Source organism: Xiphophorus maculatus, chromosome 9 (genome assembly GCF_002775205.1).
Source record: "Xiphophorus maculatus strain JP 163 A chromosome 9, X_maculatus-5.0-male, whole genome shotgun sequence".
In the NCBI taxonomy this organism is placed as follows: domain Eukaryota; kingdom Metazoa; phylum Chordata; class Actinopteri; order Cyprinodontiformes; family Poeciliidae; genus Xiphophorus; species Xiphophorus maculatus.
This window is the reverse complement of record NC_036451.1, coordinates 10405270-10432633: the sequence shown is the minus strand read 5'-3', so window position 1 is coordinate 10432633 and position 27364 is coordinate 10405270. Positions and strand designations below refer to the sequence as shown.

The 27364-nt window shown below is 37.1% G+C and overlaps 1 protein-coding gene across 15 annotated transcripts in view; it reads right to left on the bottom strand.

Annotated features, from left to right (window-relative positions):
• Positions 1-27364, bottom strand: part of LOC102237776 (receptor-type tyrosine-protein phosphatase S-like) — a 247605-nt gene that overhangs the window by 37120 nt on the left and 183121 nt on the right. For 5 of the 15 annotated variants that reach the window (XM_023339507.1, XM_023339509.1, XM_023339511.1 and 2 more), the window contains 13 exons: positions 26179-26499; positions 24221-24414; positions 22800-22826; positions 21098-21215; positions 13738-14331; positions 12618-12712; positions 12152-12402; positions 11886-11973; positions 10405-10617; positions 9921-10084; positions 8391-8402; positions 7866-7981; positions 1124-1171 (listed from right to left, as the gene is read on the bottom strand). In XM_023339507.1, coding sequence (XP_023195275.1) covers positions 1124-1171; positions 7866-7981; positions 8391-8402; positions 9921-10084; positions 10405-10617; positions 11886-11973; positions 12152-12402; positions 12618-12712; positions 13738-14331; positions 21098-21215; positions 22800-22826; positions 24221-24414; positions 26179-26499 — 2241 coding nt within the window. The remainder of the gene's footprint in view (positions 1-1123; positions 1172-7865; positions 7982-8390; positions 8403-9920; positions 10085-10404; positions 10618-11885; positions 11974-12151; positions 12403-12617; positions 12713-13737; positions 14332-21097; positions 21216-22799; positions 22827-24220; positions 24415-26178; positions 26500-27364) is intronic. The other 10 variants (XM_023339512.1, XM_023339516.1, XM_023339518.1 and 7 more) reach the window with 7 other exon arrangements.

Below are 27364 nucleotides of genomic sequence, written 5' to 3'. Positions count from 1 at the left end.
TGCAGCACATTTTTCTTTTTTGTGTTATAATCCTTAAGAACAAAGAAAAGCTAGAATCTGGATTATCAAAAAAAAAGAATGAAAGAAAAGAAATCAGCATTGGCTAGAAAAATGCTTATTAATCTTCCATTTTCCTAGGTAAATTGTTATTATAGCACGTACCCAAAGATAAGTGACCAAAAGTCACCGTACTCATTTAATTCAAACTTGATTGTACAAAGTATTATAGTAGACAAACTCGACAATGACAAAAATATTATTTTCCCACCCTAGATGTTAAGCTCATATCCCTCACTCAAACAAACAATGACAAACTTGTCTATCCTGGCCCAGAGTAGTTCATTTCATTTTCACTGCAATGTAAATGTGATCAGTGAACACAGAAAGAAAACAAACCAGGTCCCAATTACACATTTCCAATATACAGATTTGCAGCTGATGTGCCAGAGAAATGAAATAACTCCTTAAGATAAGCCGAGCCAAAAACCTATTTATGATGTTGCATATTTCCATATAAAAAGGAAAGAAGTCTGTGGGTAAGCAACTAAAATAAAATAAAGGGAGAAAGTGAGAGGAAACTCTTTCCCTCGGATGATTCTTTTGCAGCAAGAGGGGGGTGATCAAATGTCGAGCCATTGTTTTGCACTGCTTTAATTAATTCTGCTCGTTATCTCATAGTGCAGAAAATACCCCCTTTTGGTGGGGAATGGAAATGGAGCAGTGCTGGTGAAGGAGGAGGAGGCAGAACAACAAGGAGTTGTGAAAGACAAAGAGGAATTACACAGATTGTGCTCCCATTACAAAAACATTTTTAAAGCATCTATACATAAGCAGAAGTGACTGCACAAGTTATTTATGCAAGGTGGATTAATGCACAGCCAACAGCCCTTCAGGGTGACATGATGGGCATCCAATTAAAATAAAAATTGTAATAAAAAGCTCAGTATACTAATAGAAAGCAACATAATAATTGACTCAAATTTGGTGAATTGTGGGAAGAAAATGTGATTTGTAAATTTGTAAACTGAGACAAGCAAAGCTAGAAAAACAACACATAAAAAAAAGATAAAAATAAATATTTAAAATAATCTGGTAAAGATATTCTAAAATCATGAAGACTAACTTTCATAGTCAAAATCTGCTTCACTCTGAGGACTGCTTAGACCAGAATCTGTAAAGAACAATAAACATAGGAGACAGTGGGTTCAACGACCTGCATTGCAACATTAAAGGCAAAATAAACAGGTAAAGTGATAAAATGCCATAAAGGAAAGCACAAAGGCGATATAGCAGGTTTTGTTATTAGAACCATCAGTTTATACTTGAAGAACAGACATTTAACCAGATATAAAAAATAAGGTCAAACTTTGTAGAGCTGACCAGGCTTTTACTATCACCAGCAAACACAGTGCCCTAATAAAAGTATTGGCAAAACCTATCCATCCACATGCTGCAATGTATTTAGTGGACGTACAGGTCAACTCTTCTCACTGTCTAAGCATCTATTCCTGAGAAAGTACAATATCCCATCTTCCTCTACTGTCGAAACCAACTTCAGAATGTCAGGGCTAACTCGTAACTGACATCCGGTCAGTTTATATAAACATATAAACAGTTTATATCCAGTCAGTATATTTATATACTTATATATGTTTATTTATTTATAACACAGTAGTGTTTATATCCTCTGTTATTTAATGAACACCTGGGAAGCACTCTGGGCATTGGTACTTGAGATCATTATAAATACCCAGAACTGTTTAAATGTGTCAAGGGAGAATAAGTGGCATGTAAAGGGGGCTGAAAACTTATGCACACTGCACCGTTCAGATTTTCACCTGTAAAACAATTTAAAAACCATGTGTTGGTCTATCATATAAAATCTCAATAAGACACATTGCAATTTGTGGGTTTCAATTGACAACATTAGAAAATTAAGGGGTATGAATACTTTTGCAAAGTATTGTGGTACTATACCAGTACCACGGTTCTCTTCAATAGAGAAATTATTTTTTTTCACAAGTGTCAGCCTCTGCAACTAAAAGGGAGAGACTCCACATTAACAGTTAAAGATTAACTAAAGAAAGTTGATCTGCAACCTCAAAGCTTTCAGATTTATCATTTGAGAAAACAGAGGAAATGACATGAAAGTTGGGGGAACAAGCCCATGTTTTATGGTAAAAACTAACTTTGAATGGTTTCTTTGTCTGTAGCTTCTCACTGAGACCCTGGAAGTAAAAGGTGTGGAAAAAGATCTGCATTCCTGGTTGACAGCTTTGGAGCAACAGATGATGGAAGTCAGAGCTCTGAGGGAATCTTATCTCCTGTAAAAGCAAGGTTCTCTGAGGTCAAGTCAGACCAAGGCTATACTAGGGCTGAATAATATCTATCCAAATAGTCAGAGAAAATTACTATTTTAACCTAAACATACAATTAAAAAAATGTAATTTAGTGGGATGTGTCAAATTTGCCTGTGACTAAATTTAAGTGCTGGCAGACAAGTTCTGGCTACCATAAAATTGACTTGTTCTGTATGATTCGGCACAACAAAGCTTTTTGCTCGTCACACATTGATATAAACTGGCATAACAGCAACAGCGCCAAGCTTTAGGTGAGTTTACCTTGTTTAGACATCTTAGTGCAAAGACATCACACTAGCAGCGTCAAGCGACAGCAAAGGGCTGAAGACACTGAACATCCCTCTCTTCCTAATTGATTTGTGACAATGACTAATTAAGCCTTACGGGTGGTACTCTGATCCCCTGTCTCTGAACGTCATTCATCACAGCAGGGAGGAGGTGCAGGCATGTCTGATTCTGTTTATGCGCGAGTGTGTGCCGTGTCTGTGATTTGACAGCGCTGTGAGGAGGAGGGCACGCTTGTTAAAGTCACTACCGTAATCGGGAGAAACATGTAGGTTGGTGATACCTACAAGTGTACTGGCTGGTGCTGGTGTGATTTTCAATGTATGCAATGACTTTTTCTGCAAGGAAATATTTGATTTGTATGTGCCGATATAATAAAGTGTTTGTTTTTTTTTTCTTCCAGCCAGAATAATGGGGGTGTCAAGTGTTGCACAAGATGCTGAAGTGGTGGGTAAAGTTGAAGAAAAGCAGATATGGAGGCAAAATAAAGAAAGAAAATAACAGAGGTGACAAAAGGTAAATTCAGTTGAGCTGTTCTGTAAAGGGATTTTTATTTATAAAGGGGAAGATATTTTATAAAGATATACAGTACAGACCAAAAGTTTGGACACACCTTTTAATTCAATGAGTTTCCTTTATTTTCATGACTATTGACATTGTAGATTCACATTGAAGGCATCAAAACTATGAATAACACATGTGGAAATATGCACTAAACAAAAACGTGTAAAACAACTGAAAATACCCCTTATATTCTAGTTTCTTCAAAGTAGCAACCTTTTGCTGTGATTACTGCTTTGCACACACTCTGCATTTTCTTGATGAGCTTCAAGAGGTAGTCACCTGAAATGGTTTTCACTTCATAGGTGTGCCCTGCCAGGTTAATAAGTGGGATTTCTTGCCTTATATATAGTCATGAAAATAAACAAAACCCATTGAATTACAAAGGTGTGTCCAAACTTTTGGTCTGTACTGTATATGAAATAGGTTTGCATATTTGAATAGGGGTGTTTAATAATGCTGTTGATTAAATTATAATTTTTTAATCAGTTAAAAAAAATTTACTGACAGTAGACAAATGAAGAAAAGCATTTTTAATTTTTCTGTAGTACCTTTCTGATCCAGAACCTGCATAATATGTATTTTAATTAGTCAAAGTTAAATATGTATTTGCCTGCAAGAGTCAGCTCATTCAGACGAGCCCCAGAGCCAAAAGGTTATGAAAATGCTCTGGCAGCTCCTGGAAGCTGGCACTAAAACAAAATGAGTGTTTTTAAAAGTTACTGCAAAGCAGAAGCTGAGTGTCAAATAACAGAAGGCAGCTGCAGCCACAAGCAGCAGGGCAGTATTTTTGTGCTTTTAAAAATAATTAATAAACATACACAACAAAGTGTATCAAAGATTTTCTACTGTAAGCAAATTCTAGCTTCTCTCCACTCATTTAGTTGGATGTAAAAACTTCAGGGGACACTAAATCTAGATGCCATTTTTCACTACACAATCTAGTGCAAAATCTTCTTACAATTCAGCTCTATACAGAAACAATCCTTAGGTAGTCCTAAAATCAAAAAAGGTCTGTTTTGCCAAATGTATCCAATAATACAACAGCCTTAAGCTTATATTAATCTTTTTTTGCTTACCTTTGTGTGTTTGGGATGTTATGTGTTTGCACCTTTTCAGGGTGGACAAGTATAATTCTTTATTTATCTTATTTCCAAACCACACTGTTGTGTAACAAGAGTCAGTCAGTCTCTTATCCCTGTGGTTATGCGGCATTACTTGGCAGATTAAAATATATGGGCTAGCACTTTGGGGAAAAGAAATCCAATCAAATCTCAGTGTTTAATTTTCTAAGAAGCAGCTTATGCATAAAACAAAACAACAAAAAAATAGTTTTTTATTGAGAGAGTGTGTTCTTCTCTTCAACTTTATGTACTTTCACAGCTTTGTTTGGAAATATAAATTGAATTATTGAATTAGTATTATTGCCATTATTGAGTGAACTCTATGAACCATGGATTGGGATACTTTGAACGGTGGAACAAATCCAAAAGACTTTGCTACATTAGTAATAAGCCACTTTCAAAAGACTTTTTAAAAGCTCGGCCTCTGACACCTTGAGGCATTTTTGCCATGATTTATGTAATGTGTGAGGAGGCACAGAGGTTGAGGTTAAATGTCGCACCTTTTAGTGGGAAAGGGAAGTAGTTGCAAAACTGAGTGGGGAAGTAGCTGTGAAGTAGGGAAAGGTAGGACTCCACTTATTGATTCTGAGATCCATGTTTTGTTTCTGTAAGGTCTATGTGCAGTAACACCCCAGGCGATTGACTCTTGAAGAGTCAAAGTGGCCTGAATAAGACAAGGCTACACTACTGTGGAAATAAGTTTAGTAATATGAACTGGTTGTGCCATCATTTATCAGTTATTAATTTTTCTTTCATATAATACGATGAGAAATTAAATGATGTTACAAGATATTTACTGTAGACAAGTGCAGAATATTTTACCTCATTTTGTACTTTGGTTTTTATTAGGATATATGTTGCATGTATATCTATTTATTGCATGATAACCAAATGTGATGTTTGCTTTTTATGTCTTTGAAATCAGAAAGGTTACCAATTTCAACAATTTATTTAACCGTTTATGGTTTCAGGGCAACATTTTTTTATTTGAGAGCTACTTCAATTTAAATCATGATTAGTTTTTCTAGCTTTTGACAGTATTATTCACCTAACATCCTTTTTATTTTTGAAGAAAGAAAAGGGAAGACATAGAAAAAAGTGAGAAAATGGCAGAGTATGGTCAGAGATAGACAGCAGATATCAACTTAGTTGTGCTGCTTTAGGCTTTTGGCCATATTTGCTAATTAAATCCCGGGCACAAAGAACAATTGTGACAAAACTAGACATTTTCTGCCCAAAGGAGTTGGAGGATTTCTTTGTGAGGCTGACACATTACCTACAGGCTTCAGAGCACACACACAACCACACACAGTGAACACACTCTTGAATAAGACTTTGCAGATTAGAAACATAATCAAAAACATATTTTATGTTCCTCAGCACTAGAGGTCACTGAGCTCACACAGCCAATGCGGCATATGCTCTGTTGCATTTGAGAGGCCTTGGATAACTGCACTGGGACTATGCCAATTGAACAATGGCTGCTATTAGCTGATGGGAATGTTCACAAATGCTCACCGGCCCTCTTAATTGGGCAAAAATGTCCACTCAAATTAAATTTCCTGGGTGTTGAGATAAAGAGAGCAGCCAAGTCTGTGGAACAATTTAAGGGTTGCTAAATGAGAACACTTGCTTTATATAAAGTCTCTGCATATACCAGTACTAGTAAATGTTATGGGAAAATGGAGCATTAGATTGTAACATAAGTTTTTAATCCATCATGAAAAAGAGCTGGAAAATGGAGCAGCAGATGGCAAGCAGTCAAGCAAAGTTTTACAGCGAGGGTGGTCATTGGAAATTGAAATAACCACAAAGAACGTTTTAGAAAAAAATAAACATGGCAAACAGGATGATCCAATGAACTTGACCATTTCTTTGGCTAAGTGGGAATGTGCACCTCCTTTCAATCACACTTTTCTAAAATCTGACACGAAGAAGTGTGTTTAGCCCAAAGAAACAAACTCCAGGCAGCATGTCTGAACTCCCAAAGTAGCTGAAGAGGGATGCTCTATTTTGAAATCTGAGCCTTTTGATGGTGTAGAGGCTGGCCACTGCTGACAGACGGATGACTGAAAGACATCTGGGCTCAGAGACAGAGGCATAAAAGAAAGAAATAAAAAACAACTGAAAATAAAACAGGCTGCATCAGTTTTTACCCCCAACTCCAAAATATTTCCTCTTTTTTTGGTTGTTTACAGAAACAGGTAAGGAAAACCCAATGAGGAATAATTTTTTTTCTAAAAGGTTCCATGTCAAAATAAATATTAAGCAGAAGTCTACATTAAAAACACAGGGCTTCATGTAAAACCTAAATTGTTGTTTTTTTGTGGATTCAGCACTAACACACCAACATCTGCAATTAGTGTAAAGAAATCACAGTGCATTTTAAAAGTATTCATACCCCTTGAACATTTTTTTCAATTCTAACCAAGAATCTGTGACAATGCATAACATGTAAATAAAGCTCAATGCATTATATATATGTACATTTTTTTACTTCTCTTAAATTGCCAAGGAAACCAAACCAGCACATTTTACATATTTCCTGAAGGATGTTTAAAATATGTTTAGGAAATTATTTTGCAAGCATGTACTTGAAATGCCAATGTTGTTAGTATAATGCCGATGCTCTACCAGAACACAACTTAAAGCTTATTACTGAGCAGCTGAAGCTAAACAATCCTGATTCACTTATGTCTCAAACAAACAAAACAAACTGTATATTCAACTTTAACCAAATCATGAGAACCACAACTGGAGCAAAACAAGAAATTCCAAAACCACAATAAAAAAAAGGTCTTATGGGAAATGAAGGAAAACATGTCAAATGAACTGTAGAAGCCAAATAGAATGTGTGAAGAATGTAATTTGCTCAGTTACAAACATCAGAGCTTTTAGCTTGGACGAACATCAGAAGAAAAGAAAGACAAAAGTGGAACCGTGTAAAACCCCAAAGGACAAAACAGGATTTGTATCCAGTTTAACAATCATAATTTCTTGCAATTTGTTAATCATTATTGGCTAATTGGTACATGGGGATATGGGAAATGTAGAAATATGGCCTGTAGTCAGTTAGAGAGGCAAAATAATGAACACAAAAAGGTAGAACATAAGTAAAACTATGTCGGATTTTATGCACAATTTGTCAGTGAACAGTTGGATTTTTTGTTCTGTAAAAGTGAATTAACTGTGCTATCTTTTTAGTCTAAAATAATAGAATGCAAAAAGTAAAAAGCTGTAATTTACTGTAACATTCGGCAGTAAATCCCTTTGAAAAATCAATAAATCTGAAGAATCCCTACAACTATTCTATATGGAGGTTGAACAGTGTTTTAGTTCTACGTTAAAGTCATTAAAACACTAACCCTCATTACCCTACCCCTACAACTGGTTCATGCCTCCTATTGGTTCATGCCACTTCATAAAAAAAGACCACAACTCTGCCATAGTTGTAATAAAACATGTAGCACAAATATTCTTATGCAAATAGAGTTTTACAGAGAATAATATCAATAATGTGAATGTGCCTCCCTACCTGGAGTTTGGAAGTTGATGCGTCTCATTTCCACAGGGTCTGTGGGATGGTGGGGTGTAATATCTGCATTGTTAAGCAGACATTTTGTGCGTGGCTCAGACTCTTTTCTTTTCCGACTGTGGAGAAAAAAAGAGCAGAGAAGCATAACGATGACAAACCATTGACAAGGGAGGAACATGAAGTCAAAGTGTTGTCCAAAAGAAAATTTTATTGTCAACACCTTTTCCCCCATTTTTTGATGAAAGCCACCACTCAAACCCAGAATGTTAGTTGTCAACAGAAGTATAGTTAAATGCATAATAATTAGCCTTGTTTCTAAATGTATTACCTATTTAGTCAAGAACATTAAACTTTTTAAGGCTTTGACTTTAAGACAAAGCACCTTTTGGAAAAACAAAAACAAAAAAAACGTGCACCTCTCTACAGCAAGAGCTCAAGATCCACTAGTGTTCTTCATATTCTATGAAGGCAGGTTACTCCCTTCTTTTGTAAAATGCACTGAATCTAAGTAAGACTACACCTTACCTGTCTGGTTTGCTGTTTCCAGAGAATGCAACAGGAGCCAAATAAATATATAAAGATGGTAAAAACACAACACACAAGGAGAAAGGGAGAGGGGGAGGCAAGAAGAGATATAAATCAATAGAGAGCAGTTTAAAATTCACAGGGGTCACTGCAGGGCTCGCAAAAAAGCGAGATGAAGTTCATCAGCATCTGAAGGGGTGAGTGTGTGTAAACGTGTCTGCAGATGTGTCAGAGAGTGAAAATACGTCAGTGCTTTATGGAATGTAGCTAAGCGCATGCATTTGTGAACATACGAGTGTTTTGTGTGGGCATGTGTTGGCGTGTGTGTGAGGGCACAGATACAGCGAGGAGAGGGGAATGTCAGGGCCAAGGGCAGACCCGGGAAACACTATTCACAAGGGAGAGAAGGGGGAAGCAGGGCGGGAGTAGTGGTGTAAGCATAAGATGAAGAGAAAGAGAATGGAGAAAAAAGAAAGAGATCCAAGGAGAGATGTTACTCTCCCTAACCACCAAGACTGAGGTAAGGCAAGGTCAGACAGCGGGGGGATCATCTGACAGTAGAAGGCTACACTTGTATTGCTCACCCCAGCCCTGGTACCCCTTTCGATAATTCAGGAATCTCCTCATGTGTATAGAAACTAGCTCTCACACTTGAGTTCTAACTTCTAGGATGTGAAGATAAAGGAAACAGATAGCTGTGAAACAAGGGCAGCCTATTGACCTGATCCGTCGCTTTTTGCAGCTCTTTTATCGAGCTTGGATAGAGCAGCTGATAATTACTGCAAGCGTATCACTGAAAGCAATGAAAACCTAACTTAAACTAAACTGAAATTAATCAATTTGGAAGCATTTGTTTTTTTAAATAACCAGAAATAATTTAAATAAATATCTTAGAACATAAAACTGATTCTTCTGAGTTGAGATTTTTGATCTTCTTAAAGAATCTCATCATCTCTTATTTCTCCAATCAGCTCACTTCTCATAGTCATCTTTTATCAAAGCAAAGCTTCTTTCACATTTGCATGCAACAATGTTATTGGGTCTTTGGACATCATGCTGCAATGAATACAAAACACGACCCCGCTTCAGCATGCTTCCTGACATGCAATTATTTCCCAATAACCCAATTCCTCACATAAACTATCAATAACCAGTTCAACATCAAATAATGAGAACACATTGTGATATTGCTGGACATGTGGAAAATTGAATTTTTATAGCACATTTAGTCCAAATAACAAAACATGGCATGGAGTTTGAGATTTAATGAGCATATGCCTGGAGCAGGGACTAAAACTGCAAAGCCTTGTTTCAGCTCAAAATGGCAAGTTTAGAGTAATAATAGTGAGATGATATAATCTTTAACATCCGACAAAAAAGCTCATTTAGTGGCAAAATATGGGCAAAGTAAAACTACCTGGAAGCCAATCGGCAATTTCCCATTATTTAACGTTGAACAATTTTATTTATAGAGTGCTGTCTAAATTATATTACGAGATGATTATTCCAATTATTCCAAATCGAACTCACTTTTTCAAAAGGAGAATGGAGATGACAATGCCAATGATGAAGACCACAGCCAAGACGGGGCCGACCACCCATATGAGTCCATCACCAGTCTCTACTGGCAAAGGATCCACCACCAACTCTGGAGTCATCACTGTGTCAGTAAACTGGCTGGTTGCAAACATTTTCTGATAGAAAAAAAAAAACAAAAACAGAATATAAAATGGGTAACATAGTGACAATTAAAATATATGAGTAAAATTGTCAGCAGGCCAGGTTAGAGTTGCACTGATCAGAGATTTTGTGGTCAGCTTCTAATATTAACTATGACAAGCTTAATACAAACAGAATGTAAATAAAACGAAAGGGGACACTTATAATTGTTATAATATCTCTATCTGCAAGCCTGAGGCAAAAGTGAACAACACCTAAATGAGTTTCTGAAAAGCTAAATTGGCTAAAACAAAGCAACTTAAATGTACTGAACTGAAATGAACCTGAAACTCACCCCCAGAGTGGAGTTGAGTTCAGCCAGCAGGAAGAAGACATATTCCTGACCAGGTTCGAGGGGCTTATTCTCGCAGCTGCTCAGGGGGTGGTCATATCCCACTGTGAAGGTGGAGGGCAGCTTCTTGAAGCAGGCTGTGATGTAGGCACTCCGCTGGTCCAATTGAGCCAGCTGACGCCGCGAACGGCGCTTTGAGATCACATCCCTCAGTAGCTGTTCAAAGTTAAGATGGTATTAGTTCATCTCATTCACATTTTTCTTTCCATATTGCAAATCCTACATATGTCTCAAATTATTTGGATTTATTAAGGATGTGTTTTCATTCTGGCTTAAAATCTTTCTGAAATTATATATATATATATATATATATATATATATATATATATATATATATATATATATATATATATATATATATACAGTATATATATATTTCATGAACCACATACATTTTGAAAATCAAAATGCTAGGCATTACTCATAAGACAATAGGGCTATTTAAAATAAGAACTAAATAAATTTCAATTGAGCTTTTTCTAATTTTATTTTATTTTAAAAAATAGTAATTGCATATACCCTTCCAAATAACCAGTGGGAACATCTGTTTTGGTACTGCAACATTCAATTACTGACCGTTTTTTTTTGTTTCTTCTGGTATCTTGATGATTTAACATCTGTACTGAGTTGCACATGTTTGAGGTTGTAATGCTTCCTTTCCATTTGCCTAATATTTGAATCTCTCCACTGATTTAAGTCAGAACTGTGGCAAAGTCACACCAAAATACTGATAATGCTTTCAGTCAGAAAAAACATGTTAGTAAAATTAAAATATAACTTTAAAACTAAATTTACCAGCGGTATGAATAACCTTAGGCTTAACTGTACATGATATTGTCAGTTAAAGAATGATAAAAAATAAATAATTTTGTAAGATTAATTTTGTTATTCTTCAACAAATTACTTGAGTGTCTTCAGTAGATGAAACTGCTTGTGAATAAAATAAAATGCAATGCCAACTAAAGAAGCTACATGGCATTCGGAAGAAAAGAAAGAAACATTCAACCTTCTGCATTCTTTTTAGACTGCGGGCACAAACCATGGGGAATGTGTGTAATCCCAATTCCAAAAGGAATGGTTGTCGTTGATTTAGCACCAAAGGTGACCCCCAGCTATGGGAAGAATTGGAGAAGACTGCATAATTCTGTCTTCTGCCTGCTATGGGGGATAAATTTGCATTGCTGAGATGTTCTAATGCCTGTGCCCACTCTGGTAAATGGTGTTTACAACACTGCTCGCATTTACAACCATTGATTCGACAAACACAGAATCTCTAAGAGAAAACACAAGATTCCTCTGTGGAGAAGAGTTTCTTCCTACCCAGCATACATATCATGTGATTTCTCCAGTGCAACCCTGTGTCCTTCTCTACTGTGGAGGATTTACTACATTTTAAGAAACCTAATATCTTTAAGAGATCTTACCTCTTCTATGTCCATCTCATCAGGATTCTTCAAGTTTTTAACTGTTCCTGATGTTCTTTTAAGAGGCACCACAACCACATAGAAGTTCCTGCAAATGTACCAGGAAAGCAAACATCTGAAGGTGTAAAGTTTTTTCTTTATTACTTAGTTCTAACTAACTGCAAGACTTAAGAATTTTTTACTAATATGTGCACTATCCATAAGAAGGCTGTGATGTAGTGCCTACTGGTATAGTAGGCACTACCAACATATTGTTCTATACTCACTTGACATCCCCACTGTTGAATGATGGAAAAGACATAGTGAGCTTGTTCTCAGCCTCAGCGTAGATATCCAGTTTGGGTTTCTTGATCAGAATGAAGGGTGCCGTACTGGCTGTCACACGATGCCTGGGTTCACCCTCCAGGCCTTCTTGGCATTTCACCCCAAATTTATAGGTAACGCTGTGTCTGAGCCCAGTGATGTATGCCTTCAACTTCCTAGCATCCACGTCCATCTTTTGCCCGTTATACTCAATCTAGATTTCAACATATTAAAATTTTAACTTTTAGAACATAGCCGTATAAACTGGTAAATAAATAGGTAACAGAGAAACTAAGAATTGTGTTCTTAAAATTAGTTGTTTTTTTTTTCAAAATATGAATGACAGTCAAACAATCATATAAAAACATTGTACAGGTTCAAATTTAGTTTATTCCAAGGACTCTACTGGGCATATCTTTTTAAGCTCACCATGCATTTGTATGGTGATCCTCTATCTGAAAACTTCCACCCAAGGACTATTGTTGTCTTGGTGGCCCACTTAACAGTAAAATTCTTTGGGACATCTGTTGACAAGACAAATGTGAGAAAAGAAAAAAACAGATCGAACAGTAAATCAAACAAATAGAGACAAAAAGAGGAATAAATGAATAAGTTCGGCTCTAAAACAAAAGCTGCTCCTCCCCTGCAATGTTCCTCTGGGTTAAAGAGTGAATGCAACAGTGATCTGTGATTGGCTGGGAGAAGGGGAATGCCACTGGTTAACACACATAGCACGTAAGACTCATTGACAGCAAATGGAGCACAAGTGTACGCCCTTTGGCTAGCCATCATTGGGAGTGCCAAACCATCTCACCACTGACTTTGAACCATGACCACTTGATTAACAATTGACCCTTGTAAAACACCCAATGCCAACTATCCCTACAGTGTTGCAGAGTTTGAGTTGGCACTGCCAATGTGCTGCCACACAGACACTGAGACAGACCCAATACACTGCATGCCAACAGTCCTGAGCAGTGCATCTGTGAGATGCCATGCCACAAGCTATCCTGTTAAGGGACAAAGGAAAGGGAAAAGAGGAAGGGAGCTTTGGGAGAAGAAGGATGTTAAGAAAGAAAAAAATGTATCTAACCCAAAATTAAAATAAAGTCAAGTTATAGTCATAGTTGTGTAGTCCTGAACACCCCAAACACGCAGTTGCTGTGACTGGATTTGACTGAAGTCCTACCTTTTTTGAAAACTGGGAAGTGAGATGGCATAAGCGGCGTGAATGTGCTCAACAAAAGGCTGCAAGGACCGACAGGAGTGTCTGACCAGCAACACTTACCTTAAAAATTCTAGGCTGCTCTCCACTTTCTCAATATGACTGACTGTAACTTACTGACTTTCATTTTTACCTGGTTTGGGTTAGTGATGTAAGTAATCCAGGGAAAGCTAATTAAATACCAATCATTTTTGGAAGAGCGGTCAAGTTGGTTGAAGAAGTTGGTTGGATATTTTATTTTTTATTTTGGTAAACGTGAACCATATTTTGAGTCAATTTCCAACCCCCTGCATCAGGGTTTGAAAAGAAACAGGCAAGCCCTACCTGTTATATCAATGGCCATGGTCCGATACTGGATGGGTGGGCTGTAGGGCCCTGGACCTATACTGGTGTGGGCACGTATTTTCACATCATATGCGGAGTTCGGTTTGAGACTGTTGAGCTCAAAGCTAGACTGGTGGGGAGGTAAACGGAGTTCTTGTGGCGCTTCTCTTGTTCCGGCTTCTTTATAAGCCAGAGTGTACTCTGTGATGACCCCATTCCTCTCTGCCAGCACTGGTGGAGACCAGGACAGCTGCACTGAGCAACATGTTACCATTGAGCCCTCGTTAATTTGAGGGTATCCCCCAGGGGTATTTTCAGGAACAGCGAGTTCTGCCACAGCCTCTTCCCCAAAGCCCCCTCTGCTTTTGGCGGAGATCTTAAAGAGATAAGTGGCACCCCGGTGAATGTTGCCCACAAAATACTGCCTTTCATGGGGAGCAAACTCCAGTGTGGCCAGAGGGGAGACATCTTTCCGGCCAAACTGAAGACGGTATCCCTGCAGGTCCATTCCATTTATCAGGTCTGGAGGATCCCAGTGAACAACAGCTGAAGTCTTTGAATCTTGAGCTACTGACAGATACGGCGGACCAGGCACTGTGCAAAAAAAGTAATGGAGAAAAATCTTACTCTTCCATTTATACAAGGTTTAATACCATTTGTAGAGATGTTACTAAATTAACTCAACAGACAAAACTTCAAGCGTAATGATTACTAAATAGTTGATATTTTTCATCAATAGGTTTTAAGTCATAGACCAACACAAAACAGAATACTGCGGTAGACCAGCTGTCATTAATACACTAACATTTTCAAATGGCATATTTATGCTTTTTGTTTTTAATGTTGCAAAGCAAAGCTAAACTGCATATTTTGCATGATTCACAAAGCATGTTTGTATTATGTTTTCTGCATATGTGATTATAGGAAACACAAGTTCAAACATTCTCAATTATTAATGTTAAAAGATCACAGAGACTAAAGCTACACTCACAGTTATAATTCAAAGTATTTATCAGTTAACACAACTGAGTAAGCTTGTCTAGTATGGTGATGTGGAAGATCCTCAGCAGTGATAAATTTCAAGAGTGATCGCTGTTCCCATTATCATTTAATGTTACATAGATGCTTTAGCTAACAGAATCTCAGAACTGCAAACATCACTAAAGATTTAAACAAAGAACAGTTCCTCTTTTAACTGTTGTCATCTTTTTACTTGTAAAATGTCTGCTCTACTCAGGGGCCCAAACTCCATTGCTCAGGGCAGCCCAGTTTTGCTGCTCTTAAGGATGACAACTCATCCAAATCCTGTTTTTAAAGGCCCAATCACTCAGACAGAGGTAGCAGGATTTAAAAGAAGCCTGCAAGTGCTCACCAGCTATAAAAGTTTTAGGAGAGACAAGTGTGGCTGATTTGTTCTAAAGCCACATCTCAGCGTAAATAGGGGCTACCTTGAATCTATTTTCAATAACTTGCCATTTCTCTGTGTCTTTGAACAGACAGAAGGTAGTGCCAAAACAAGTCATATTAACATTTCGGACACATATGTTTTGCTCTCAGACCTCAGGAATCTTTCCAGACTATTTTGAAAAGGATTTAGGAAAGTGGCAATTGTTTTAGAAGTGAATATTATTATACTTTCTTCCTCTTCTTCCACAGAACTGGCCCTCAAACTCCCTGAGGGAAACTGGAGGATAATTATGTGATGGCTGATTCAGAGGACTAAGGCGTAGTATGAATTATAGAAAGCATACAGACAACATTGTAATGCACCATTAAAAAAACCTTGAGAACAGAAAAAATATGTTCTTCTGCATTTTGTACTTTTGGAGATTGCTGTTTTTCTAATGGATACTAAATAAAGTAAGAAGAATTACATGAAAGATGCAGCTATGAAATGGAGATACAAATTGGTTAATGGCTGAATTAAGCAGAAACTGGTGCATTTAAGGAGCTATTGCAAAAGTTAACTTTATCCAATCACAGAAAAGTGAAAAACAGACGAATAATCATCCACAATGAAAGAATTGCAATTATCATTAATCTACAAAACACCAAAAGGTTGTTTTGCTACATTCCCGTCTGCAGCATGAAAGCAGACTGCATTTAAAGACATGCAGTACTTCACAAAGCCAACCCCTAGAGCTGCTGAGTGATTGAGTAACACAGAATAGGCAATAGTTTATTTACTTTATGAAATTTAATTTGATTTGGTGAAGTGATGGTGTATTTATTATTCACAAAGCTTGCCAAAAGAATTGATAAAGTAGGTTTGCAGCAATTGTATGAGGTCTTCATGAATTTATCAAGCTGAATAAGCTAAATAGAACACTAATTTTGATTTAACTACAGTGAAATATTCTCTGCATAGAAAATATTTCATTAGCAGTTTTAGGAGCCCCACCGATGGATGTGACCGTTTTGTTCTCCACTTTACATTGAAGGTAAGTGACATATATAGACTTTTCTCTTTGCATCTTACATGAAATGCATTTGCTGTAATAGCGTATGAACGCTCACATTTTCTGTTTATGTTTTTCCAAGTTGCCACTACCCATTTTTCTGCATCTATGCACGTACAAACACACACACCACATTCTGCTTTTTACAATCCACTTTCTCTTGCCTTATTAGTCGTTTGTGTTTGATAATTGGAGCCTTTCTATAGACGGTTGCTAGAAGAAAATGGGAGTGGGTGGGCTAGATGGTGGATTGTCAGCAGAGCTTTTGCCCATAAGGGAAAGGCACTGGGTGTTGCATATTGGGTGAAACGAATCCTACTAATACTTCTTGGCTACATGCTACAGATCAGCTTAGTGTCATTTAAAAGCCCACTCTGCCTTCATGCTTGCAGTTAATCAAGAAAATGGAATCAGAGATAATGATCCTGGGATGATATCATGGGTGCATTTTCCATTTTCCTTTTTTTTTTGTTGCTTCTCTTTGAAAATCAACAGGCTGCTGTGTGTATCCTTTGGAGCCTTTGCAACCCCAGCGACAGTTTTATTATTTGTACATTCAAAACTGTGGCCTAATGCATTGTAGGGGAGAGGGATCAGGGGCACTGAGCCAGCAGATTGGTGTCGGGAGGGGAGGTGGAAGCCAGGGATTGTTCAAGCTGTGTGTATGTGTGTGGTGCCACAGGGTGATGATAAGAGAGCAAGGGCATGGAGAGGAGAAGAAAAATGAGTGAATGAGGGATGATGAAGGTGACTAGGGACAGGGAGCAATCAGCTGCAAAGAGGACCCACAGGGATATGAGGAGCTTGATATGTTTGTGTGTGAGGGTGAAGGTACATGAGTGATTCTGGGATTTCTGGACACCTTGATTGTCCTTTTCTTCTTTACCCTTTTCTTGCTGCATTTCATCACTTCTTCCCCTAAGCTACCCTTCACCACATTCTTTTATATCCAAACCTCCTGCCCATCTCTCTGTCTTTGTCCATTTCATAACACACCCTGGTTCAATCCCTCCATGTGGAACTCCTGGCACGTTTCTCATCAAACTGCAGAATTAACAGCTTTCTGTTGACGCTCACTCACTGACTGAGAAAGGGGCAACAATGTTTTCTTCTCATCACCTCCTCTCTTATGTCTACCATTCATGCACTTGACAGACAGACAGACTCTTCCAAGTAACTCAACTGAGTTGTAGCAGCATTTTATGGATTCCGAAAAGCACCACCTTTCAACCAGTATTTTATAGGCCTTTGCTAAGTCAACAGCCTGCAAGCATGTTGCAACCTGAATCCAGTAGCATAAGCACGCATTTCTCAGAAGTAGATATGAGTCAGATTCTTATATCTTCCCTTTAGAATAGAAGAACATGTTGTTCTTCTATTCTTTCCTTCGAAAGAACCACTAGCTCTACAATGATAAACTACTTCCAAGCTTTAGATACCAGAATAGAGTCTGATGTCTGGCCAAAACGTGTTAAGCTTTTAACCTAGGTATCCAGAGTACCCAATTTGTGCCATAGAGAATAAAAGGGCCTGCATAAAGGCGGTTGAAGGTGATGGTACAGAATCCAGTACTTGTGGATGTAGCTCTTTCAAAACCTAGTGTGGCCCTAGGCAAAAATGTAGAAGTTCTTAAAACTTGCAACAGTAACTGACATTTAATTGTGGAAAAATTATGTTAATTTCTAATTAAATCTAGGACACCTGGGATAATATCTGAAAATATACCAATTACCCTTGAATTCACTGTGCCGTCACACTTGCAGTTCCTACACAGCTTAAACTATCAGATGTCTTCTACATCACTAACATTTGCTAAGCTGAAATAAAAGCGAAAACGTTGAGAGACTGCAGTACATTCAGAGCTCTGTATGATCCAGATGAGATTCCTGCTTTCTGAAAACATAACACTTCTATAATCATTTACTGGCTTCCTGGTAGGGCTAGACTATACGATATCGCTTCACACTCACAAGTGTCTGTATCTTAAATAACTTCTCTCCCCACAAACATAAACTCATTTCTTCACTCAACACAATCCAAACTCCTCCTTCCCCGCATGACAATGCTGTGGCCAGTGGGCAAACAAGTGTGTTTTGTGCTTGTGCAAGTAACTTTTTAAACATAGCAAAGCCTATGGCATAGTTGTAGGCTGATTACTGGTTTTAAGATATGCCAAGGTAAGCAACAGTTAAATTTTCAGAATTGCTAAAAGGTTCTATGAGTAGAACACAGAGAAAAACACCAACAGTCATGGTGTTGAAACCAGATAGGTGTCACCCATTGACCTTAAAGCAATGGTGATAGCTGGGAACAACATACAGCAGAATGCAGGCTGGTTATCAAAACAGATAATCTAATTAATTAACCAGCACTTTGCATGTGCAGTTTAATGATAAACATTGTCTTTGGCAGCAACAGAGACCTTTCTCCCATTGGCCCTGGTCAGGTTGACTTTTCAAACAGAACTTAGACTTCATATATAGAGAGCTTAGACTGATATACAGTATATACTGTATATATATATATATATATATATATATATATATATATATATATATATACTGTATTATTTTTTTCTTTTCTGAGAACATGACATCATGTTGTTTCAAATTAAAATCTCATAGATAGATTTTTATTAAGATTTGTTCACATATACAATATTATTGTTGCCAGTTCTGGAGGATGAAAAGACATGGCCACTGATGTGAATCGAGTTTTTAGCAACACAAAAACCTGCTCTCTTTTTCATGATGTTCCATCTTGATGTAGCCTTTCAGGCCTTTATGTCTCCAAAAGAAAGGAAATGGCTTTGACATCATCACTCCTAGAGGCATTTGTGTTCCATAAATGCATGGGTTTATGGGAATTTTTTTAGAAAAAAGAAAAAACTGAACAGGTATTTCATAACTTGTACAGACGCTTGTGTGATTCAAAATTACACAGCTGTACAATAGGTCATAAACTACCTCATACATTTACATCACATATTGAAGAACTGACTCTTTATGACAGTGAAGAGACGGGTTTGGACGTGTTATTTAAAATTCCTTTTTCTGGTTAAAATTTTACAGCTAGGAATTTAATTCCCAGAGGTTAATTTTAACTACATAATTGTCTCATCCACTGATCAAGCCCAAAGTTATGACAGGTGAAGGGAATAAAACTGATTATCTCTTCAACATGGCACCTGTTGGTGGGTGGAATGTATTAGGCACCAAGTGAACATTTTGTTCTCAAAGTTGAGGTGGGTAAAAAGCAGGAATTATTTGAGGGTGCTTGGCAAGTGCCAAAACCGCTTGTTTTGTTGTGCCAGCAGTGGTCGGCTTCTATTCAAAAGGGATCCAAAGAAGAAACAGTTCTGAACAGGTGACAGGGCTATGGGCAAGGAAAGCAAAGTCTGGCCTGTGTAGTCTGATTGAACAGATGAGCTAATGTAGTGAAATGGCTAAGAACACTAAGTCTGATTATTATAGTAAGGTGTCAGACTACACAGTTCATCACAGTTTATTTCATATTGGAGTGCACAGACACAGATCAGTCATAATGTAAAAATGATGACCACTTCCTGCCAATAAAAGCACAATCAACGGACCTATGAGCATCAGAACCGGACCATGAAGCACATCCCCCAAGTTGGACTGAGATCTGGTAAATTCTTATGCTACGTCTAATCAGTATATTTCTTGATATTGTTAAATTTTATCTTGGTACAGCACTAAAATCCCTATAAGTGTGAATAAATTTAGGTCCGTTATTGCTTGAAAAAGGAAAAATATTCAAAATAATTTCTGTAATTATTTTACAATGTTCTAATGAGGGATCACTAATATTTACTAGGTAACATCTCTTAAAACATGATAAGCCAAAACCAGTTTTTTTTTCCAAAAAGAAAAAAAATTCTCTCTGTTCCTCACATTCCCTATTTCTTCACATTTATCTTTTCTTATAATAAAAAATAATTTCCTTAAACATCAATAATAATTATGAAAAAAGAGTAAAATTGTTCTCAGAAAAAGGACCAGAAAACCATGGAAAAAATAGGATTGAGCATCCTCAAACAAGATCCTTTTTCAGCTTTTAGGAGAGGGATCTACGTATTTAGTGGTCCAATGTCTTACTAAGAAATAGGCCTGGATGAGGTCCGTGTGCTTATGTTGTTTGTACATCTATATGCCTACATGTGTAGCATGTACTAAGTTGCACCAATATAAGGTTGCATCTTCTACAACCTCAGTCTTAAACCAGATTAAAATACAGCTTCACAATTTAGATTACGTTTATGCTAGCTGAATGAACACATGTGGTTTATACAAACTGTGCACACCAGTGGTTACAAGGGGACAAATTAAGAATACAAGGTTTTGTAGCGCTAATAGATTTGCCTTGCATGTTTTATTCATACGGCAGAAACCAAAGACCCAAGTGGGGTTTTCATGCTGTCATAATCTGTCTGAAGAAATCTCAAAGTATCTTAAACGATGCCCTTGATCTCCTAAAAATTTGCCGACAGTCTTCTGAGCTTGACTGAAATTATAAAAGAAATACTAATACAAGTCAGCGTCTGATGAAACACAGCCATTGAAAGGACTATTGACTCAGACACATGTATTTCTAAAGCTAGAGCTTTAGAAATTTAAAGCTAAAGCTCATAAAATGACGTATCCTTCATAAAGACACATAATCAAGTCCCTCAAATGTCACAATGTGTCTGTTTTTTCCCAGTGCTCCAAATAGTTAAAAAATGTGTCTGATTTTGGCTCTAAATCAGAATTTTTTATGAGCTTTGGTTAAAGAAAACAAAAACAACTAAATTAAGAGGTAGCTTAAATTGATCAAAAATCTCTTTCTGACAACAGCCTTTAGTCACAGGCTGAATTTATGAATTTTATTTCCGTACTGACCTGCCCCTTTGGTCACCACCACTTTGGGTTTACTCCGTGCTCCATCCCCCTTGGTGGTGTATGCTGCTACCGTGACGGAGTAAGTGGTGTCTGGCTTGAGTCCTCCGATGACCATTTCCTAAGGGGAACACGGGATAGACAGGAAAAAGGAAAATGTCAAAACCTCTTCTGAATTTTTCATGATCTGACCCCACTTTGTAGAGCTCAAAGCACCTTGTGCTGAATGTTAATCCAAGCATCTCCTGGTTCTCTTTATTAATTTTCACGAGGATGCATGCATTATATGCAACGATTCGCTCTGTGTAATGGGAAACCATTACGCAAACCCTCAGAGCCACGGAGGTGGAGAAGAGACATTATGTATGTAAATGCAAAGTAGTTCTCTCTTCTATTCCTTCAGCAATTTTCCGATCAACAACTTAACTTTGATAAATGCCCACTGAATACATCCTGGCCTTTCACTGGCAGTTTTTACCTATGCCATTACGGTTCCTTGAGTCTTCTTCAAAGAGAAGCTTCCGATCAATTCTAATGAATCTTTCAAGGGAGAAGGTTTTCAACGAATGCAGAATGAGGTTTTTAACAGGCTGGTTGGCAGGGAGGATGGGATAAGTCAATAATGGTAAATAAGCTATAAGAACTTTTTATACGTTATAGTATTTTTCTGTACTGCAGCTACTTTTTGTTTAATTAGGGTGAAATTTATCGAATGTGGCAATCCATCTGTAGTAGGTCTACAGCGTTTTCCAAAAGTAATTTTCCACATTTTGTTATGTTTCTGTTTAATTTACTGAGATTTTAAAGTGCAAATCAAAGTTCTCTTCACCTATTTTCAAATTAACTATAACCAGCTTTCCTGAAGAAAGGCAATACCCCACAGCATAATGCTTCCCACTACCATGTTTCTAAGTGTAGATGCAAAACATTTAGCTTGTCTTAGTGGGAAAAAAAAATCTGCTTACATGTTTCCATTTAATCCTCATGCTTATATAAGAATGACCTTTTTTTTTTTACTAGTCTTTCTTTAGGACCGGATGTGTTAAATGTACCACTAATAATTGTCTTGTTGACAAAGTGTCTCACCTGAGCTGTATATCTTCATAGGTTCTCTACAGATATAATGGGCCTCTAGGCTGCTTGTATTTGTAATGTGACAAATATGTAAGGGTTCAAGGAATAACAACTCTTTAATACACCGCATGATAAGAATTTGCAGTAGGAACCAAGAACAGGCATTTAGGAGACTGATCACCATTTTATGAATCTTAAAGTGACACAATAATACAAAGCAACACAAAGTCACCACATCACAAACTACAAATTCTAACAAATTTAATACACACACGCGCAAAAAAAAAGAAAGAAAAGAAAAAATCAAAAGAAACAACTGTTTTTGCACACAGCAAGATACAAGCAGCATTAGCATTCTGAGGAGATTTTCTAGTGGATATTGCATCAGCCAGCGTATAGTGACGGGTAACTCTTAATGGAAGTTTGTCTGTTTTTTGTAAGAGACATATAAGGATAATCTGGAAGAGGTCTGATTGGGCAGCTGATGTGAAACTTGTAAGCCTCTCATTGTTTCCAGTTAGCAAAATAACATAAGAGGGTTGGGCTTGTGCATATTGTGGACCTCACCATGGTTGATGCAATAGCCACTGTTTCATGAACACAAAGCACTCAGGCAAAACTTTGTACTCACATATTCAGCCGTATCGTCCGTTTCCCACTAACCCCCCCCGCCAAAGTGAAGAGTGTGCAGGAGAGAGAGAAAAAGAGCATTTTTTTTTTTTAAGGAAAGACGAAAACTAAAGTGGGGGAAATAGGATTGTGAGAGATTGAGGCTTTAGAGGTTTAGGATGGGCAGGCAGCAGAAATAGGTCACTAGTTTTGGGAGGTCAGAAGAAAGAAGCACTCCTTGAAGCTCAAAGGAGACAACCGAAACAAGCCAAGTGGTACAGGTCTGAGAGTATGTTACAGTTAACTGAATTAAATAGAAACATAAGAATGGTTTTTGTATTCCATAGACAGAAATCCCCTCATTTCTGATTTAGCATATGCGTAGTTGAAGACCATGTAATTTAGGTTACCAGAGCTCAAGAAATCAACAATTTAATGTGATGCTAGTGTTATTTGGATTGAGCTGCCCATTCTTTTTTTTATAAAGTGTGATCAATAGTTTCAATTGAATCTGTTTCTAAGTGGAGCTGCATACAATATTTTCCCATCATTATGTCATGACTTTCAGGATGCAGTGTCAACAGTATCTAGATGATTACAACTGGGCATAGGAGACACGATTTACCAGTATTCCTCTACAACCGTGTCAAAGGATTTGCAAAAGGAATAAATGTTTGTTGATTAAATTTTTTAAAAACAAAATCAAAATTTTCTTTGGTTTCTTGAAGCAAGTACATGCAATTTTTTTATTTCCACTATTGCTGCAGAGCATTTATTCCTAATAGAAATAGTACATTTATTCCCTGAGAATAGAAAAGTAGGAAAAGATAAGGGAAGATTTGATTACTGCTCTTGTTGTGGGTTGAGGCGAAAAATAATATATTACAGCAGCATGAAATGTAATCCAAGAGGTAAACATCCCCAATATCGCTCCACACACTCCAGTGACATTTATAAAGCCAAAACTGTTTATAAGAATAGATGCACTGATCAAAGTTTGTTGGGTGATTTCTAATTTCTGCATAGATTTTTATCAGGTATTTTATCCAATTCTGATTTCTTTCACAACATTTAATTTAAAAATGTCTTTCTAGCCTACCTTCTTATGGTTATAATTAATCACTTAAAAGTCAGAGGAAAGAATCTAATGCCAGGTGTGTGTGTGACAATTCCTTGTAAAACAATATGGTACCAATATCAAATAAATGTAAAACAAATGACAATGTAGTACTGGGTGTTCACATTTTGGTGTGGTAAATATGCATTAGTAAATATACAATGCATATTAATAAATTAATCGTAAATAGTAGTTATTTACAATATATCCATTCAGGTAAAATTTGGCCAGTTTCTCTCAGCTGATTTCCAATTTTATCTCTAATTGTACATATACTTTGAGGGAATTTACATTTTAAAGAGAAAACAATGTATTACTGGTTATACCTGGGCATCAGCAAGCATGACATCCTTGATGAGGGGCAGGCCCCGTGACTCGCCATTTTCAACACGTACATAGTGAACTTGGTAGCCACGAATTTGACCATTTTGCTTTCCAGGTGTCACAGAACGCCACATCACTTTCAGAGCTGTGGAGTTGAGAACCTCCACCTCAACCCTCCTTGGTGCAGCTCCAGGAACTAGAAATAAGAAGCAGTTTAAACACAAAAATCAGAATATAAACATGCACTATTTTCTTTGACAAATGTTTTGCACAACTATAAAACAAACAAAAAATAAATCCAAAATACTAATATTACAGACACATTTCAAAACAATATAGATCCAACAAATGACACTGAAAATACAGCATATATCCCAAATATACCTTCACGACTTACTCCTGTCACCTCCACCCTTTCAATATGTCTCTTTGTGGCGGAAAGCCTTGCCACTTATTCATAATGACCGACCTTTTTGGCAGGCCTTGAATCCAGGCCACTTCAGGTGGCAGGGAATATCATTTTCTGAGATGAATGTGCCATGCATAAAACCCCTCCTCTTAAACTGCTTCCACTTGCTTCTCCACAAACGCTTTTGCGCTTCTTCATTCTCTAAATCACAACCCAACTCCATCCTCTATTTTGGTTCCGTCATAACCAGAGTTCTCATTTCTTTAACTGACACTTGTTAAATGTCATTATTAAAGCAGCACCAAAAATAGTTTTGATTTGCCTTTTAATAACTGCCAGAATAATAGTGGTATTTAAAAACACGTATGTCAGACAAACGCAGAAAATATCAACATGACAGATATAAAATGGTTTACGTAGAGTAGAAGCAAATTCAGGTGAATCTATGTCACAGGTGCTGTGGTAAGATCAATGGATCAACAAAATCCTACCATGTTTTTCTTCTTTCGTCAGATTAATTTATTTTTAGCTTCTTTAAATGCTTGTTTCCATTCCATGTAACCACGTTGTGGTGTCAAATTGCGAAAGGCAGGTCTTCAGGGAGCAGGGAAATAATAAAAGTGTATCAAATGATAGGAAGTGAACAGAATCAAAAATCAATTCAGGTGCACAGTAGCTGCCCTTTCTTTCCGGAGACAGTGAAGCGGGTATGTTTTTCCAGTTAAACGGATGGATTAACACACCAAAAACAGTTTGTTTCAGCAGCCTGAGTGGCATATTCAAGATCGTTGCTGGTGTACTTACTAAACATTGTTTATAATTTTCCAGTCCCAAGGTTTTTATTCTATGTTTATGCTTTTTTAACCACCAACCTATAATCTGCCATGGCCATAAACATATAATCTTGCATCATAGATTGCTAAATTTTACAGTATCACAACATAAATACTTAAGTTTGTTAGCTTAATAATATAATACCAATAACATTGTCACCTAACCTACATACAGGTTAGGCAGACTTGTAGAAAAAATAATCAGGCTGAGTTTTTCCATGTCTGGTAGGTGGACATTAGGTAGATGTGTCTGTGTATAACAGTAGTTATTTATAAATTATTGTCAAAAGAAGGTCTAGGAGTATGCTAAATGAAGAACATTTGGAGTTGCAAAGACGCAGCATATTCATTCAACTTTTACTGTTTTTATTTTATTTTTTAATTTTTCTACACAACACTCAAACTGGATTTTGAGGTTTAGGTTGGTGAGGAACCACTCTTCTATGTGCAAACCAATTTTAATTTAAAAATTCTTAAAGTAAACAATTTTAAGCTTTACTTTAAGACTTAAAGTACTCAACAACCCCTGAACGTCCCAGTTCATTTCCCTGATGTGAAAATTCAGATTCTTGAGTACAAATGGAACATAGTAGTGTATTTAACCCCTACTCTTGTGACTTCAAGTTAGAGGCCAAAGCAGTTTAACCTTATTTTAAGCTAACAGAGAAAAGTTCTGTCTCTTGATAAGGCCAAGTCTCCACATAAGAGACTCACGTACCATCTTCATCTGTCCGACAGATTAGGGGCTCACTCTCAGGGCCAGGCCCAATCTCAGTTGAGGCGGACACTGTGATTTGGTATTGGGTCCACTTCTCCAGTCTCTGCAGCAACACCCGCTCTTCGGTTGCAGGCACTGGCAGCTCCTCCATGGGGTCTGTGTCGTCGCTGGCCCCTTCTGAAGGGCCCACCGCTTGGTAGCGCACCCTATACCCCGTCAGATCACCATTCTGACTCTTCAAAGGTGGGGGGCGCCAACTTACCAAAAGGCTGGTGGAGCTGGTAGTGCTGCACTTAATTTCTTGAGGGGGAGCTGAGGGTTCTGGTGAGGTGGAAAGGACAGGAAGGAAGGGAGGTACGGGGCGGTAGAGGACGAGGAGGATGGGGAAGGCAGAAGGGTGAAAAACGAAAAAATAAAAAGATGGTAGAGATAAAGAAAATGAAAAAAGGAAAATTTTAAACTCAAATTAAAAACAACAGGAATAATTAAAATGAAACTGATCAACACAAAACACAAATATTTGAAAATAAAAACAGGTACCAAGGAGATGCCAAATTAAAAGGTAAAAATGCACACCACCATATGGAAACATAATAATGAATCAAGACAGCTATGCTTACTGGTTTTGGTGGAGATATATGTTAACAGATATATGATATTTTATGAAATATAGGTCAATTGTTTGGTACTTTTTCAAATCTAAAAAGTCTACCAGCTAAAAAGTCATGACAGATTTAATAATTTAGAGTCTTTAGGATGACTAGCACTATTTTAAACAAGAACTCAGAAGTTCACTTTATTTTTGTGATTGTTAGACAAAAATATAAGTAGTTTAAAATGAAAGTTTGAATCATTCCAATTGATCACACATAATTTCATGGTAAACCTTTGTGTCTGAAGTGCTTTTGGAGAACATGTTAAATAAAAAAATGCCCTCTTTTAAAATTCTTAACATTTTTGTTTTTCCTGACCAAATAATATTTATTTTACCCCTTGTATCTTATTCTTTGTGCAATTCTTTCCACCTTGATGTAGCAAATCTAGTTCATTATTACATTTTCTGACAGCAAAGCAATAAAAGCTAAATTAAATATGATTAGAGACAAGGACATACCACACAAAAGTTTAAATAAAAAAAGTAAATGAGGAAATAAATATGTTTTCATCCAAAAATAAAGGACAATAA